Source organism: Perna viridis, chromosome 14 (assembly GCF_037379345.1).
Source record: "Perna viridis isolate PV_CMFRI_1.1 ecotype Kerala chromosome 14, ASM3737934v1, whole genome shotgun sequence".
Lineage (NCBI taxonomy): Eukaryota > Metazoa > Mollusca > Bivalvia > Mytilida > Mytilidae > Perna > Perna viridis.
Window position 1 is genome coordinate 29,578,597 of NC_142458.1, and position 17,638 is coordinate 29,596,234.

A 17,638-nucleotide genomic window follows, 5' to 3' on the forward strand; every position below is an offset into this window, starting at 1 on the left:
TCTACTATTGAGTTCAAATTGCCCGTCAGAATATGTCTCTTTACATATATCAACTAAACATATAAACAGTCTATGTTTGCCCACAGAGGAGAAATGACCCCTATTACCAAAGATGAATAAATTGTAGATTTTGAATAATGATTATTTCACCGATCTGAAATTATAGTTAAACTGGTTGTTTCTTTACATGTACCCAAACTTTTTGTCTCGCTTCGCGTCAAAATTCTTGGGAGAGTTGTCGTTCTTTATTTCTAATGTTATCCAACCAAAATCTTTAGAACTACTTGGATTCGCATAAAACTACGATTCCAGCAAATTTGCCAGGAAGAAATTCTCCTGTATGCATTCGAGGTAATTCTTCAGTGTAGTGAAAATGGCCGAGTAGTTCCGATTGGACCCAGAAAAGTCTCCCGGTCCTGTCCCTAGCGCGGCGTGGGAAAGCTGATAAACTTACGTATTTACATACTGTATTTCAAAGAATAATTGGCACGACAAGACAACATCTGCGGATATGTTTTTTAAATTTGGTTAGGGATTTCCATGGGTCATACCTGTATGTAGAGATTTACTATACTGCAGATGTACACGTTTCGTTTTTATCAAAGTATCGAGATTGAATATAATTTTAAGAAGAGCACAAACCACAATTTAAAGATTTACAAACATTATCGTCCTAATAGATCCCACATCTGTGTAAACAGATTGATAATTACCCTCTTCTCTGATAATAACAACACTGTGCTAAAATGTAAAGAATAAGTATGCTAAATTCATTTTTTCATCAATAATAGTACAAACAATACAGGTTAGTGGCCATAAGACTGAATATCTTACATAATCAATAAAATGTATTGAATATAAAACCAGTTTACATCAAAATTTGATAAAACAAAACAGGAAGTTTAACAAAATGGTGTGTGATATCAATTCATTTTTAGCTGTTACTTATGGTATACTTTCTTCTTACCACTGTTTTCTTCATCAAGTAAACGGTATGTACAACATGTTTTTGTCTCTGTTTTTATAAGGTAAGTTTAAAAATCTAAAATGAATGCAAACCGTAATACATTAAAGAAAATAAATAACCCTATATTTTCAGTAAACGGTTTTTTTTTTTGGTTTGTATTAATCAAACTCAACATTAGAAACTTTGCTTGCGAGAAGCATTCTTTCATTTATCCTTTTGGAATAGTTTACATAAGTATTGCAGCAGAAGGCCAATAGACGTGGTTAAAATGAATCCTGAATCTGAATAAACCGAAAATCTGCTGAAAAAGATAAAACAAAATCATTCAACACTTCACAATTTTAAAGTATAATTTTAAAGTATTTTTTGTTAAGATTAAATAAAATAGTTTACATTTTTCAAAGAGGGCACATTTGTCACTTGTTAATATATCACAGTTTCCAGATCGACTTCATGTCTAATACCAAGATAACATATTGCTATTTTATATTTGTTAATAATTTCTGTACAGTTCACACCTAGATATACAATTTCTAGGATCAATTTTAATCAACCAAGAAAACGTTACTTGGAATCAGGCTCACGAGAAGTGCTTTTCTAACAGAAATTCACTGGCAAGCCCCGACGATGTAGTCTGTAGACAGTCATCTGCATTTACGTCGATTTGGCTTGATGGATTTCAAACGTATACTTGGTTGAAACCAATAGGTATTAACATTTTCACCAATGTCTTCAGTAAATTTTCTAATTTATTTTGAATACTTTTATGTAGCTTTGTTCTTATCAGAAAATATCGCATCAATACATTTGAGGATTACAGAAATAATGATGTTAAAATTTTGAATTTTGCAGTTACATGCTATGTTCTTTTTCTCTTTTTCTTTTGTACCGTTTTCATCATATTTTACTCGATATGCCTAATTGACATATGACATATATATACATGTATATACATATTACAGGGTGTTTTTCAACCCAAAACGCCACCAAATTATCTAATGCCAACAACCTATCAGATTGTCTCCAAAATTGTGACACCGACTATATTGGCTACCACGTAAGATGATGTTTTTAGCTACAAATATTAGAATAACAGCCTCTAATTTTGATTAAATATTTTGAACTACTGATCAGCTTCATTTTAATACTTCTAGAGATTGTTCATGTAAGTATTTTCTATACACCGTGAAAATAAAGTACATCTAATACTCATACGTTTAAGATTCATATCATTCGAAGTATAAGCACAAAGTCGCATGTATTCAAACACAAAAAAATCAACACAAGCTGTGTTGTTATAAAGATCGGACAATATCTAAGTTAAGGTGGTAGATCTGGGCTAAGAGAGGTAATCCAAATGAATAACTTTAAATGACGAGAGTGTTTGAATGACTCCTAATATGCAAGCCTCAAAGTGATATTAATGTTAAATGGAAACACCTCAAAGAAAGGCTTTAACTTTAGAACAAAGATACCAGCCCCTAGTAACTCTGTTCTTTTGAAGTATTGGTAAAATGTTTCAAATAGGTACATTGAGGAATATATTTTTACAAGGTGGAAACATGTTTGAAATGATGCCTTTTATTAACAACCACGATCCCTTTAGAAACAATATTGAAATTAAAATATTAAAATAATCTCTGTCATAAAACAGTACAGCAAATTAATAACCTTGTCAGTGTTAAAACTCCTTAACATTTTAGAGTTAAAAACATATTGTTTTTGTTTTACTTCCTTATAATGTTCTAAGCTTTCTGTTTTCATTTTCTTGTTTTGTTCACCATACGACTCTATCCAGCATTTAACTATGCTTAGCATTTGCGTTTTTGTCCTTGTGCATAAGTATGAATATGTGTGTGACATAAATTTGCAACAGTAGTTGACCCAAGCTGTGCCCGGCAATGCTCTTTCATCAGTATAAGTTATCATGATTTGATATTTGGTAACCTTAATGAAAATTAACATGGTTTAACCATGATTATTTATTATTTAAGAAAAAAATATGTCAATGCTTTACCCTACAATAATTAAAATATATGTAAAAGCTTTACGGAGAACTTTTCTGAAAATTTGTCAATTGATTTGCATATGAATAGTCCGTATAATGTCAATTTTGTACGATAATTGAGTCATGGATATTTTGCAAAAAAAAAAAATATATATATATAAGCAAATAGCTTAAAATTGCCCCATTTTTCTATAATTTTGGTATACCTCATCCACAAAATGGATAGAATTAAAATTTCATGTTAAGAAAGGGTAATGTGTATCTTCAACAATATTTGTTCCGTTCTTTTCGAATCGTTTGAATCTTGTTTCCCTGAATTACTCTTTGAATATGTATTTATTTGTATTATAAATTTGATAGTTTTTTTTATGTATTTAATTGTTTGCAGTCATTGACCCAAATCAATCCATTTTTAGGGAATAAAACTTTTATATTATTGATGTAAGCTTGAATATCCTTCGTTTTATATCCATCCATTCAGAATTTTTGATTTGCTTTTAATGACCCTTACCCATTTCAACTTTGAAATACCATGTTTAAAACTATTTTTTAAGTGTTCATATTACGACTTTCCCAATTATACCATACGGCCACATTTGACGAAGTTGAAATTTTTCAATTACAAATCTATAAATGGAAACTTGTAAACTTCCAAAACTAATATTTATACTATAATTATGAACTATGTTCATTTTGCTTAATATTGGTCTTTGGTTTTGGTGTACTAAGTAAACTGGGTGTGCCCATCTGTTCCTTTTGGGTTTTGAAGTAGCTGACTGAAAAAGCGAGTAAGCTTTCGAAGTGGGTACAGCTTGTTTCTTTTTTTCTTTGTATTTGTTTTTTTGTTTTTTGTCCTATTTGGTAAGTAACGATGTTTGTATTCTGTAGCGATCTCAAGAGTTACATCCAAATCGACGGATTTTCATAGTTCGTTTTCTTTTGTTGTATTTTCTCACCACTGTTCCAGGTATGGCTCAAACACATATTAAACCCGTCACATACTTTAAATCTTACGGACTTGTGACTACCACAATGCAACCCAGGGTCACTAGGTTTTTCAAAAGGGCAAAACATTCAAGGCCATATGATCAGAACAATGTCATCAAATTACTTTTAAAATGATTAAATTGTCAAAACTGTTAACGCACAATATTACTCGGACAATGAGTACAAACCTGAACAAAAAACAACAAAAACAAAAAAACAAAAAAACAAAAACTAAAAAAAAAAAAACGGTAACATCTTAATTTCCGAACATTTTCCGATTCATAGTGAAAGTCCAAATTTTATCTGACAAAATATATCTTACACCATCGAAGTAGCTGATACGGTAATAGTCCTGGTACATGCATTTCAAACGAAATGGTTGATTAAATCTAGGTTTTACCACGCTAAACCTTCCTATTCAATTCCCTGTAGGGATTACCTAGCATTTGCATGTTTTAGTTTCATAATTGGTTGATCAGTGGTCAGATCATCACAAAGAATAATTTATAAAAAGCAATCATTACTCATTGTTTAAAACGAAATTTACTAGTTTTCAACCAAAGACTGATATTAGAAAAAAAAATCATAAGATACCTGTTGAGACGCTCTATCTCATACCCCTGAATCGGGAGTCTGTTATGTATTTATTTTAACGACTTTCAAGTAAATCAGAGTAGTTAGTACTTGTTATAGATGAATTAAGTTTGAAATCATATGCAGGGGATGAAGGTATAATGGTGTGCATGAATGGATAATTTATAATCATCCCTTTAATCACAAATCTAATTACTGATATGGCCACTGTTGCCGAATTCAAGATGTTTGTTGACACAAAATATGCTGATCTCTAATAACTGTTTGTGTAGTCTCCTTATCTCGAACTCTAACCATTTACCAAAAGAAGTATTGTTGATTTACAAAATATCATCCATATATCTGTATGTGAAACTCAAGGATTTAGCATTTTTCATAAAGTTATTCTTTACCAGATTCTGGGGAAATTCAGTCTCTTAGGAATACAAAAATAGCCGGTTAGTAGAGGAGTACAATAGGTGCCCATTGGAATACCAACATTTTGCTGAAAAAAAACTCCTCATAATGTGACAAATAAGTGCAAACATGCCGCAAACCTGCTTTTCTGTGTAGCACCTTCCTGAAATGTTTGAGAACAATGTGTGGATTTGTAACCCGGAATAACATAATAACTTGAATCAGCAAAATCTTTACGAATAAGTCCTTTTACACGAGATTTTGATTTATCACGTGGCAAAGTAGTGGCAGCATGCAGTTGCGAGTCAAAATTTTGAAGAGAACTAGTTTCCGAACAACTATTGTATTTTAGTATTTTAAAGAGTAATCAAGGGAAGCAAGGTTATGGGGTAATCAAAAGAATGTAATCCAGGGACAAAGACCAGACATGGAAACAGACATAAACAACAAAAAACATAAAATCATACATACAAAGTAACAAAAGCAAATGAGTTAATCTTCAGATTTTTTTTTCATTATCCACATAAGATTTATGCTACAACGAGTCTAGGTGGTATTGTTGCTAGCTCGGAATTGCTTTCAATTTTTCACTGTAGAGTAGAGCTCATCAATAGGGTACTTTATACAATGCTCCAAGTAACCATTTACCTCTTTTCGTGTTCTTAATATATAGTTTGGAGAAATAAGTGTGAATTTATTTTCATTTTGCATTCTTTGACATTTGATTTGGCTGTAAATGAAAGGTTACATGAACCAAATAAGAATATTGAAGGTCCTATGGTTTGTAAAAATATTTATTGCAGAAAAAATAATACTGGTATCATTTGATAACAAATAACATGTTTAGTGTAGTTTTATATCTCAGGTTGACGTGAACAAACGAAATAACAATTAGGCCAATTTTTTTTTTCTCTCAAATCAAAATTTATGATTGTTGTTTTTTGCATACATGTATCATTGTAGAATACCAGATGCATTTGTTTCAAAAATGCTCCTACACAACAAGAATCCTACAGTTCATGTATTTCTGATGATAATGTCAACATAAAAAGTTTTGAAGTGTTGACGTTTTCAGGTAATTTTGATGTCAAAATGCGACGAATTACATATGGAAGAATAAAAGAGGAAAAAACATTCCTTTACAGGTTAAGATCATTTGTTGTAGTGAAAACATCAGTCAAATTTGAGTCAAATTAGCTAGTCGGGTGACTATTGTATAACTTTTGGAATGATAACCGTTATAAATTGGTAACATAATATACCACAAGCTTCTATCTAAGAATCAGCTCAGTAATCCTCAATCTTCTTATTAGATCGGCGCCTCTTTTTTATATAATCGAAATCGAAACAGTCATTTATGTATACCAATGTCATACTTGACTTGCATTTTGTACTTTTTGATTTAAACACATGCAACCGCATTCAAATTGTAGATTCAAAGAGTAATCAAAGGAACCAAGATTATAGCGGTAATCAAAGGAATATAATCCAGGGCCAAAGACCCGACATGGAAAACAGACATACACTACAAAGAACATAAAGTAACTAAAATCATACATACAAAGTAACAAAAGTAAATGAGCAACTCGGACTACGAATTACATATGTGTGCATGTTAAAGTCCTGGCTGACCTTTTTCAAACCCTTTATCTAAACTATAAATCTACATGAAGTCAGCATCAATGTTATGTAGTATACTAGTCATAAATTTGAGCTTTTAATGTTTTAAGTAAATCGTGAACTAGCAAAATCCATGATATTTCCAGATTTAAAATCTAATGAGGGAAATACAGATTGTGTAGTTAGGAGTTGTGGAAATTCAAGCGGCAATTCTTTTTTTAGGACAGAACTTTGCAATATTAGTCTGAATGGATCATGTGGTAAGTTCTCCTTTCTTCAGCAAACAATAAATTATAAATTGTAGGTAACAAACATGTCATGCAATCAATATTCACTATCACAATCTGTCTTAGTAATGAAGTATTATTTTCATAATTTACATATTCGAAATAAATAAAAAACGAATGAATATTATTAACACTTTACGCTTTAAAACTTTACAAATTAAATGTCAAAGTGCATGTTGATTACATGAAATAAATGCTAAAACAATATTTCTGTGTATTCATTTATATATATAACACTGCTCTTTCAGATCAAATTGATACATGAAAGATGTAAACCTATAGAAAGGTCTGACAAATTTCCAACGATATTAGAACTGTCGAATTGCGATGCAAATTATTAGTCGTTCCCTCCGCGGTAGCTGAACATTTACTAGCACATTCACGGGGAAATGATGCAAATATTATATAATGGGCACTGCAAGAGTGCAATATGATTTATTTACTTTGCTGTCCCTCCTATGATTTCCAATATCTTTGCGAACCCAAACAACCTTTTTCACAAACGTTTGAATGGACACAGGAGCGACCTAACAAGAAGCCCTTACTTTAAATAAGTCATTTCAGATAACAAAACCATGATCTCGAACATTTCAACAAAGTGTAAATCATAATCGTGGAACAGAACACGATCTGGAGCTATTCACACAGGAAGTGTTTTGAATAAATAGAACTCCGTGTCTTACCGGCAAACGTAATAAACAAAAACTATTAAGTTCACCCATGCTTGTATAGTTTACTTCTTTAAAGTGTTTGTGTGTGTCTGGATAAATTTCTCACAAAGTTCAAGATCATCTCAAATTTATGTTTTAATTTTTTATATCAGCATAAGATTTATGATAAATGAGACGATTTTAACTTTAATATTATAAATTGTAATTGGCCGCAATATACTATATTTCCTGCATTTGGTTTTCATATTTCACAATTGATTCGCTACACCACTCCAGTGTAACTTCTCCGGTTAACTTGAATGCAATAAATATCTGCGTTGCAGATTCCTGAATCAGAGATATGAGGAAACTCGTCTAATAATGTCTCATATTTTTTTTTAGATATCAGTCATTTTTTGTAAAGTCTCCTTTGAGCTTAAGTGACCGTTGATGCAAATACTATTTGATCACCAACGGTATATTCAAGTCGTATTGGAAAATAAATGTTTTGCGCGCTGTAGAATCTACATTTCACATACCATTTAATTTGAAATGCCTGTACTAACTCTGGACCATTGGGTTACTGGCAGTGCCAGAATATCTATTTTGCCAGATTTTAATGGAAATAAAAAAACTATTGACCAAACTTTACGATAAACGTGATGAATTGAAGTCATCACTACAGAAGTTTTATGGTCGTCATCATGAACTCGTGGATCGTTATGGTGTATCCATCTGCACCATGAAACCTGATTTATTCAACGGGTCATAGTTTTCCTTTCCTCGTTTGTCTACCCCGGACTTGACTTTTTATGAGCAATTCGGCGGATGTTTCTACATAAGCAGAGGATGCATACCCTATCGGTGCACCTGGTCCATGCTCCCAGTTTTTAGTGGAGTTCGAGTTGCTCATTTGTTTTTTGTTACTTTGTATGTATGATTTTAGTTACTTTATGTTCTTTGTTGTGTATGTCTGTTTTTCATGTCTGGTCTTTGTCCCTGGATTACATTCTTTCGATTACCGCTATAACCTTGGTTCCTTTGATTACACTTTTAATATAGATCGGGTTAGTGTTCTGTAATTTGTTTGTTACTCTTGTTTACTGTCAATAATAGTTTTAATACGTCCCAAGAATTCACTTGATGATGAGATGAATTGTGGTCCCCTTTTTGTGAAAAACACATTATTGTCACATTGACACTGAACATAACTCGCCTGAAATGAGAAAATATGTTGGATACATGTACATCGATAATTAAAACAGCAGAATTAACCATGACTATTGTCAAAACATGTTTCCCTTTTTTCGGCGACAAAAAGATTCGTAAATGGGAGGTATAAGAGTACCTGAAAATTATATTTTGGTTGATGAGGGTGAGTGCACAGGGTTATCTCAGCCCACATACTTACGTATTCACGATAGTAACGACTCTACACACTTAAAACATATTTATCGATAACATTCCGTTAGACTTATATGAATATTTATTCACCTACATATATTTTTTTTTCGTACCGCTGTTCTAATGGTGTATTTAGCTCAAATTTTCTCCGAAGAAAATAAAATGACGGATTTCTGATAAAATGAAATTTGTTTACGCTAAAACCTTTAAGAAAATTCAAAATGAGACGACATTTATAATTACGTAATGGAGCAAGCACATGGAAAGAAGAATTGTGAAACACTACATATCTTACTGAAATGGTTATATTTCTCAGTAAACGACGAATCTACTGTACTTTATGGTCCATATGATGACATTGAAAGTAAATGCACAAGCAAAACATCGTTTGTTAACTCAGATAAGGACGGGCTTTGCTCCTTTGGAAATAATGCCAACGAATACTTTTGGACTGGTATAAAACGTCACCGGAAGAATCAAAAAGTACACAAGCAAGGTTAGAGTTATTATCTTTTGATAAGCACTGTGTTATTAGATTACGTTTTCCTTAAGCAGATTTGAATTCTCGTAAAGACCTGAGCCATTTTTCCGAGGATTCTGACCCTCAGTATGACCCATTTTAAAAAGTATCCACATATCCCGAATTTTAATTGGTCTTTATTGGTCCCAAATTACAAATTTGTGAAAATATGGATGGCTGAAAATAAAAACATTTGCAAGAAAAAATGCATTTTAGACAATTTTTGGTATAAATAGAAAACTTTCAGTCGAGAATTCCGATAGGAGAACACCTGCAACGACAAACAGTGCATTATTTTTGTTGCGTAGTGTTCTAAGAAAAACTCATTTTATGTAAGCACAAGATGGTTGGTAGTGTAAATTGAAATGCCTCAATACATCATTTAATTATTAGTACGTTTCAATGAACAAAATACCGGGAAAGTTGGTCCAGGCCTTTTGTTCCACTGCATGAACATAACACTATATAAATCAACTTTTATAATATGAACCTTTATACATGAGAGTTTTAATGCACAATTTGTTATCAGGGAACTAATTAAATACTAAATAAAGTACAATGTGCATTCCAGAATTATTATCCGCAATGTGCAAAACTATATTCTCTGCCTCAAAGCAAGAGCATCATACCCGAACAATATATATAATGTCAGAATATATTAAGTATAACTTGTAATTTCTCTCTTTTATTTTTCGGAGACATATCAGAACACAGTTAAAACATATATTGATCACGATAAAATAGTGTGCATTAATACAAAACCTTTGGGTTTGTAGCCGTTCACAGTTCGACATATACGCTCAAATGTTTGTATGGTACTTGTTCAAGTCAGCATAAATTAGAAAGTTTCTATGGAAGTTGCGATACGGTTATTGGTGGCTATGCATGTAAAACTACAGGTATTTAGTGCTCCTTTTTAAGGATTTCTTTAACAAGTATGACAATATAAATATAAAGTATTAAAGTTAAAATTAATCTGTACTTGTATAAAAAATTGGAAGATATGGTATGATTGCCAATGAGACAGTGATCCATTAAAAAGCCAAGCAATTTCTGCAGTTCACGAAAAGCCCATAGCATAAAGCAAGCTGTGAAATGCCCCCTAAAGTGAAACTATTCATAAAATACGAAAATCGACCTAATCTATAGACAAAATATCAAACGAATAACATTGAACATAAAAAACAACGACAACCACTGGACTATAGGTACATTTCATTGGATACTTGAATTGGTGGCTAGTGTGTCAATACGACAAAATTTGACGGTATTTCAAATACTTTAAGGACGTAAGTGAAGCTTTTTCTGCTGAAAATCCTTAAATTCATTTTAAAGGCGTTTATTTTTGCGAATACTTGTTTTACAACACTGGCTAATAAAACGAAGTAATTGTTATTACGAATGTAAATAGCGTTTATGAAAGGAAATTATTACATGTATTACTCCCACTTTGAATCGCCTCGTGCAGATCCGGGTGTCAGAATAATAGCCCCCAAGCAGCGTAATCTTGTCGTTGAAGGTTAATTAATAGCAATCAGAACTATGACCGGGGGCTAGGGCGCTCTGACCACAAAGCAACTGGGTTGTGTGCCCCCAGGTAGTGGTTACCCTGGAAAGCTACATGCTGGGGTCGACAGGCCATAATATGGAAAACCTGCCCGCACACCCTGTCGGTGCAACGTTCCTGGCACGTTTAGGAACCCTGCTGTTGTATGCTGTTGCTCTGCCGCAGAAGGCCACATTGCCCGACCCTATCAAACTCTACTTATTTCCATTGGCAATCCAAATTCGCCGACACTTTTTCCATGTGTCTCATCCCATTCTTCACATCATCAATCCATGTTTATTTTATCTTTTCCTTCATGCTCATCGCCTGGATATACTGATGAACAAACGGGAACATCCGAGAATACTGAGCAAAACTCAAACGATATAGATGATTAACACTTATTTTTAATTCCGCTCGCCACATTGCAAATAAGCGCTTCTATCCATTGATAAGCCATTCAATCAGACAATAGAGGGATTACAGGATGTCGATAGCTCGACGTGGCTTCTTCCTTCATGACACGTGTACCATATAAAAATTTAAAACATTTCAAGTCTTTCTATCTGAGCTGAATTTCAACCATGGAGATAAGTTTTCGATGAAATCTTTATTTCGTGGTTCCAGTTTGACCACGAATTCTACGAATATAAATATCATATAAATGAAAATGAAACAACAGCATTCAAACATCATTCAGAATAACACAACAGCAGATACTAAAATACCCTTAGTTATCATGAGCACTCTCATAATACCACCAAGCCAACATTTTTGCACTTTTTTGGGGTCTTCACTCATTAATTTCTGTTTATAAATTCAATCGAATTTTTTCCCATTTATTACATTTTGGGTGCAGGTCCGGGTGTTAAAAGAATAGGCCTGCAGCAGCGCTAAGCTTGTCGTAAAAGGCGACTTAATAGTGCTCAGAACCCTAGCCGGGAGCTAGGGCGCTCTGCCCACAAAGCAACTGGAATGTGTGCCCCAGGTGGTGGAATGGGGTACCCCTGGCGTGTTACATGCTGGGGTTATCAGGCTATAATACAGAAAATCTGACCGCAAACCATAGTGGTGAACCGTGTTGGGAAAGATGCCAAATTCCTCGCACGTTAAGGAACCCTACTGTGGTATTCTCCCGGAGTAGGAACGATAGGGCTCTGCCACAAGAGGCTGAATTGCCCGACCCTACCCACCTCTCCCTATTTCCAGTGGCAATCCAAATTTGTCGACCCCATTGTCCTTGTGTCCCATCCCTTTTTCATTTCATCATCATTTCATGTTCATTTTTATCATCAATTTCATGTTCATCGTCTGAATATAGCTGAAATATTGCTGCTCGGACGTTAAACCCCAACAAACAAACAAAAATTATTCATTAAGTATAAATTATCGAGTAAACAGCAAATGGAATAATTAATGATTTTTCTATTAGATATTTCTTAAGTAAAACTTTTGCGTCACTGTTGAAGTGTATACAATATACGGAAAACTTGCTTTAATTGTATATTTACATAACATAATAGAACGAGTTTGAGTGCTATTAATATTTCGCTACACCGGCATTTTTGTTGTTGAATGGTTTTTTTTATTTAAGGGACATTCGAAAGAGCTGATCGGCAACTGAATATATTTTGGTTGTTTTTTTTACTGTTTTTTAGATTTGTTGTTTCATCGACACATCAACCTGTTTCTAGTCCTTTTTTTCCAGTTAATTCACACTGTGTTGTCTGATTACAGTTCTAGAATTTTATACCTATTTGTTTTCCTTTTTTGTAGAAAAGCCTGCAATTGTTCTTGATAATAATTCAGTGACAACTGAACTAGCAGAAACTTCAATAACCCCTGCCATAACCACTAAAGTGGGAAAAGGACGGACTTATAAACCAAGCTTACTGCCAATTTTTCAGAGATCATCCTCCATATCTTTCCAAGCATCTTACGAAATAAGTCAACCGTTAACTTTTCAAAAATTCGTTACTGAGCAAAGTAACAGACACATGTTAGAAAAAAACACTGGAAGTCAGTTTAACAATGGTCAACTTACCAAAAGAATGACATTAATGAACAAATTTGTGACGCTATCCCATGTAACCACTAGAGTTGACACGACATATCCGGAAAAATCAGCACAGACGATCAATACAAAAGGTTTCAAATTTCTAATTCACGCAATATGACTATGTTTTTTTTCCATTTAAGTTATAAAAAAAGTAGTTAACACAGCTATCAAGTGATTTTTTGTCCCGCAAAACATTAAAAAGGGGGATTGATTAATTCAAGTTTAGCCACTTAGAACCTTTGTTGATGCAATGAATACATTAACCAAATTAGTTCGCGCACTAAAATGCTTACTATCAATTGCCTCATAAATCTGTATCATATATTTGATATATACTTAATACAGTTGTTTTGAATGTCTGATACAGCATTTGCTGTTTCATCAGTTTCAGGTACAATCTTTATTGCACTACCTTTTTTTCATATGTAACCTTTTTCGCAACCCCTCTATCACAACTTTATCAGATTTTCCTAATTTACTCGGCGTTTTTCGGGTTTTTTACGAATAACAGACCGTTATGATGTAAGCAAAGATAAAATCAATACAAAATACAAATTCAACAATTAAAATCAAAATTGTTAAAATGAAATAAAAGTGTTCTTTAGTATAAAAAATAGACCAAATGAATAGTTATCAAAATATCACTGATGATTGCTAATTCAAACGAATGACACAGTGTACACTACATAGCTGTTATATTATATTGACAAAAGAGGGAAAAATTTGTTCCACATTCCGTGTCACCCTCGACCAACTGACCGATATTTGGAATTTCGGGATAATACAGCATATGATTAAGATTTTGCCATATAAAATAGTCTATATATAAAATGATGTATTGTGAAAAAAAAAATTGAGTCTTTTGTTTCAATTTTATAGTGTTAATAACTGGTGTAACAGTAGCAGTCGTCGGTTTGGGCGTTTCTATTGTTGTGGTTATATTACTTGTAAGGTAAATGTTCTAAGATATTTAAATGAAGATTTTGTATGCTTTATAAATTGTTATTTAGAACTAAACACTGTATTTTTGATCCAAAATTGAAGAGTATCACTTTTGAGCTTCATGACATCATTTTTTTCTCCCCATCGTGTGACCGATGATTACAGAAAATCGCAAGCATCATGGTTTTAAGCTCCAAAACGGACAAGACAGTAGGATATTACGGAATGCTTGATGGAATACCGAATGTCTCCCGCTGATGACGGGACAGTTAACAGCTTTATACAGATGCACTTAATTCAAACTTTCTTACATGAATTTAGTACAATTTGCAATCATAAGTTTTCATTGAAAAAGTGTCATTTGTTATTTTTGTAATTTATATATCTTAAAATTTCGTAAATTGTATATGCATTAGTTTTTGCTAAAAATAATGATAAGTTTATCAGCAATGAATTATACATATACGACCTTATTGTGTTTTACCTACCGTACTGATAGAGAGAATATTAAACACACTGCAGCAGGAATCTGTCTGTAGTTACACACAAGAAACATCAGTGACTTTTAACTGTTTATATTGAGGATATAGTCTCTGATGCAGTGCTACCATGTAGTTGAGGAGGAAATTGATAACACATGATTTGTATGTTTGTCTCTTCTCTGTTGATTCCGATTTCAGTGGAACACTCTCGATGATCACCGAATTTTATATAAACGTTTTATAAACATGGGAATACTTCTTTGCGAAACGGGAAACAGAAATTATTGGTTGCTTATAGGTTTTTAATGCGTAAATAAAAGTTAAGGTTCTTTACAGATATAAATACGTGACTGCACCCAATCATGTCTACCCAACATGTTTTTTCCTATTCACGTCCGGCACTGACCAAAAGCTTGATTTATATTACAAAAAAAAAACATTCAACAGATCTACCTTAAACAGAAGGGGAAAAAATGTCCCCGACTAGGTTTTATACTCCAGACCCCTACAAATGGTTAATATATTACTTAAATTAGTAGTGTCAAATAAAATACCAAGGTGTAATTGCTTTTTTTGTACATAATTCAACGTATACTGATTCAATACGCATATAGCTTTATGTATTTTGTTTGTAAACGAAAATATTTTTTATTAATCTGTTAAAAAGGAAGATAAGGAAGACAAATTGTTTTTAAATTTAAAAAATTGAAAAAAAATTAGTTTACTAAAGGGAGATAATTTTGTTTCTTCTAGTAGGCGCTACAGAGTTTTATGTACCTTCATCCTTATATTAATATACACATATATTCGTAAATTCGAAATATGTATAAATTTATATTTTTTATTTAACTTTAGAAGGAAGATTCCACTCAACTACTTTAAACGTGCCAAAACTAACAACAAATATAGATCTAAGATGACAGGTCAACATGAATTAGGTGAAGGTAATGGTAACTGTGACCTTAATTTAGGAATAGAAAAAAAATACAAAGATGAAACTAGTTTTGAACCAGATGACTTCGAAACTTCCGGACAGGAGTATGCCGTTGTTATTAAAAATTATGAACGAGACAATCCTACTCAAATATATGAGGAAGGGGAGGAAGAGGCAGAGGAAGACAATTATCACAGAATTGATCGCGTAATTAGGATGACGCCAGAGACAACAAATACAAATATGTATGATACAATGTTAGGTTTGAGAGGGTATGATGATCCTACATATAATACGGCGATGCATGGGAACAAATATGATGCCTTTAATATCGAAAAATAAAATTTTCGTTTGAAATGTCTACTGTTCGATTTAAAACTGACACTAATCGATAATCATATGGTCAATTTTTTTATTATTCATCAACTCATTACAAATTATATTATAGTGTACACTGTTGTTGATTTAAAGTAAAAGTTATCATACCTTAAATATTAAATGCCTTAAATGAAGATTGTTTGTTACTTATTTTGAGCAAGTATCCACTTTACAACCGCCTTTAATTCTACAAATATGTTTACAATGACCCATGTATTATGAAATATTGACATTTGTTCAATTAAAATAATAAACTTATGGATCTTTAGGGAAAACGGAAATGATTACATCCACTTACACAGTATATATGTTGATAATATATTTGTTTCAAGTTTATGTTGATCTTATGCTGCCCTTTAACGGATGAACTTCAATCTTCCCTGTGATATGAACATTGAAATTAGCTGGAATTACAGGGAAGTAAAGAGGTTAACATAGACGCTTGAATAACGAAAACTAATTAAAACAGGGTATTTTAAAATTGCCTCCTTTGCTGTTTTCGAAACAGAAAAAGTATTCAAGATGTACAATGTAGAAGAAGTGAGAGTTTTCGGTAAAAAAACATATACTTTTGGATTTTTAGAAATAACAAGGGTTATTGCATCCAAGTAAAATATAAAATTTCTTTAAATAATGAGCTTTTTTATTATTTGCACTTTTTTTTCACAAAAACAGACTTTTTTTTAAATGAAATAAATCTCAATTGTCTAACTTCGTCAACACTAGTATTCTTTTTTATTATCTTTTGTTCAATTCAAATGACAATGGAGTTAACATTTCACAATTAATACGGTGTGGCGAAGCTTGCCAAAACAACGTGGACCTTTCGTGCTGTGCTCGACTTCCTTTTCATTCCGTATTGTCAACTTCCCTTTCATCTGTGCCAACATCCCTTCAGCACCTGCGTATGGAGTGTTCAAATCACAACTGAAACGTTATGCCAGAGCTTACCGTAACTACGCATACTTTTTGCATCGCGCTATACTTTTTACAATTAAGCTTCTGGAATAGAGTAAAGTTGCTACCATATTAAAGTCTTCACAACAAAATTTTTTATGGTCGTCATTAACTTGTGGATCGTTACGGTGTATCCATCTGCAGTATGATAACTGATTTGTCTAACATGTAATAAATTCTATTTCATCTTTCGTCTATTTGTTATGAGCAATTCGGCGGATGTTTCTAAAAACAATAAAAAACAGAGGACGCTTACCCTACCAGTACACACATGATGCATTCACATAATATATGGTTTGTTAAAACAGAACAAAAATGGCATATTACTATACATTGAATAAATTGAAGCCTTGTTTTTTTGTAAGGAAGTTACAAATCATACATTTTTAAGAAAAAAGTGATTAATATAAAGTCCATGATAGTATAAAGTACTACCTCGTGCTTCACATGGTAATATCTCACGTCCAAGTATCATCCTCCATGTCTCTGTAATCGCTGCCTAAATTAAGATATTAAAACATAAAAAAATCAATTTTAACACATGGAAATGACAATCTTTACAAACTACATTTATCATATTCCAAAGTACAAAAGTGTACAGTAACATTCTATACTTATTTATTTTACTTACAGTCAATTTAAACTAGTCATGATTTGGTCTATCATCCAATCAGATTGACTTCATATCAGCTGGATGTCAACTGCAAAGACTAGTGTAAGCTAACAAAAACATCAGCATAATAGACATTATCATTTTCTGTTATATATAAGAGTAATCAAGGGAACCAAGGTTATAGCGGTAATCAAAATAATGTAATCCAGGGACAAAGACCAGACATGGAAAAGAGCCGTACACAACAAAGAACATAAATCAACTTAAGTCATACAAACCAAGTAACAAAGAGCA

The 17,638-nt window shown here is 32.6% G+C and overlaps 1 protein-coding gene across 3 annotated transcripts; it reads left to right on the top strand.

Annotated features, from left to right (window-relative positions):
• The first annotated feature begins 884 nt into the window (after positions 1-884).
• Positions 885-15,895, top strand: LOC148598930 (uncharacterized). Of its 3 annotated transcripts, XM_088561604.1 has the most exons (10): positions 885-992; positions 1,505-1,675; positions 1,930-2,024; positions 5,916-6,027; positions 6,719-6,832; positions 9,230-9,409; positions 10,210-10,332; positions 12,756-13,127; positions 13,918-13,990; positions 15,318-15,895. In XM_088561604.1, the coding sequence occupies exons 1-10, from the start codon at positions 911-913 to the stop codon at positions 15,736-15,738; spliced, it is 1,743 nt and encodes a 580-aa protein (XP_088417730.1). In that variant the 5' UTR covers positions 885-910; the 3' UTR covers positions 15,739-15,895. The 3 variants fall into 3 exon arrangements, with proteins under 3 accessions (XP_088417730.1, XP_088417732.1, XP_088417731.1); XM_088561606.1 differs by lacking the exon at positions 12,756-13,127; XM_088561605.1 differs by lacking the exon at positions 1,505-1,675 and having other exon boundaries at positions 903-992.
• Positions 15,896-17,638: the final 1,743 nt, after the last annotated feature.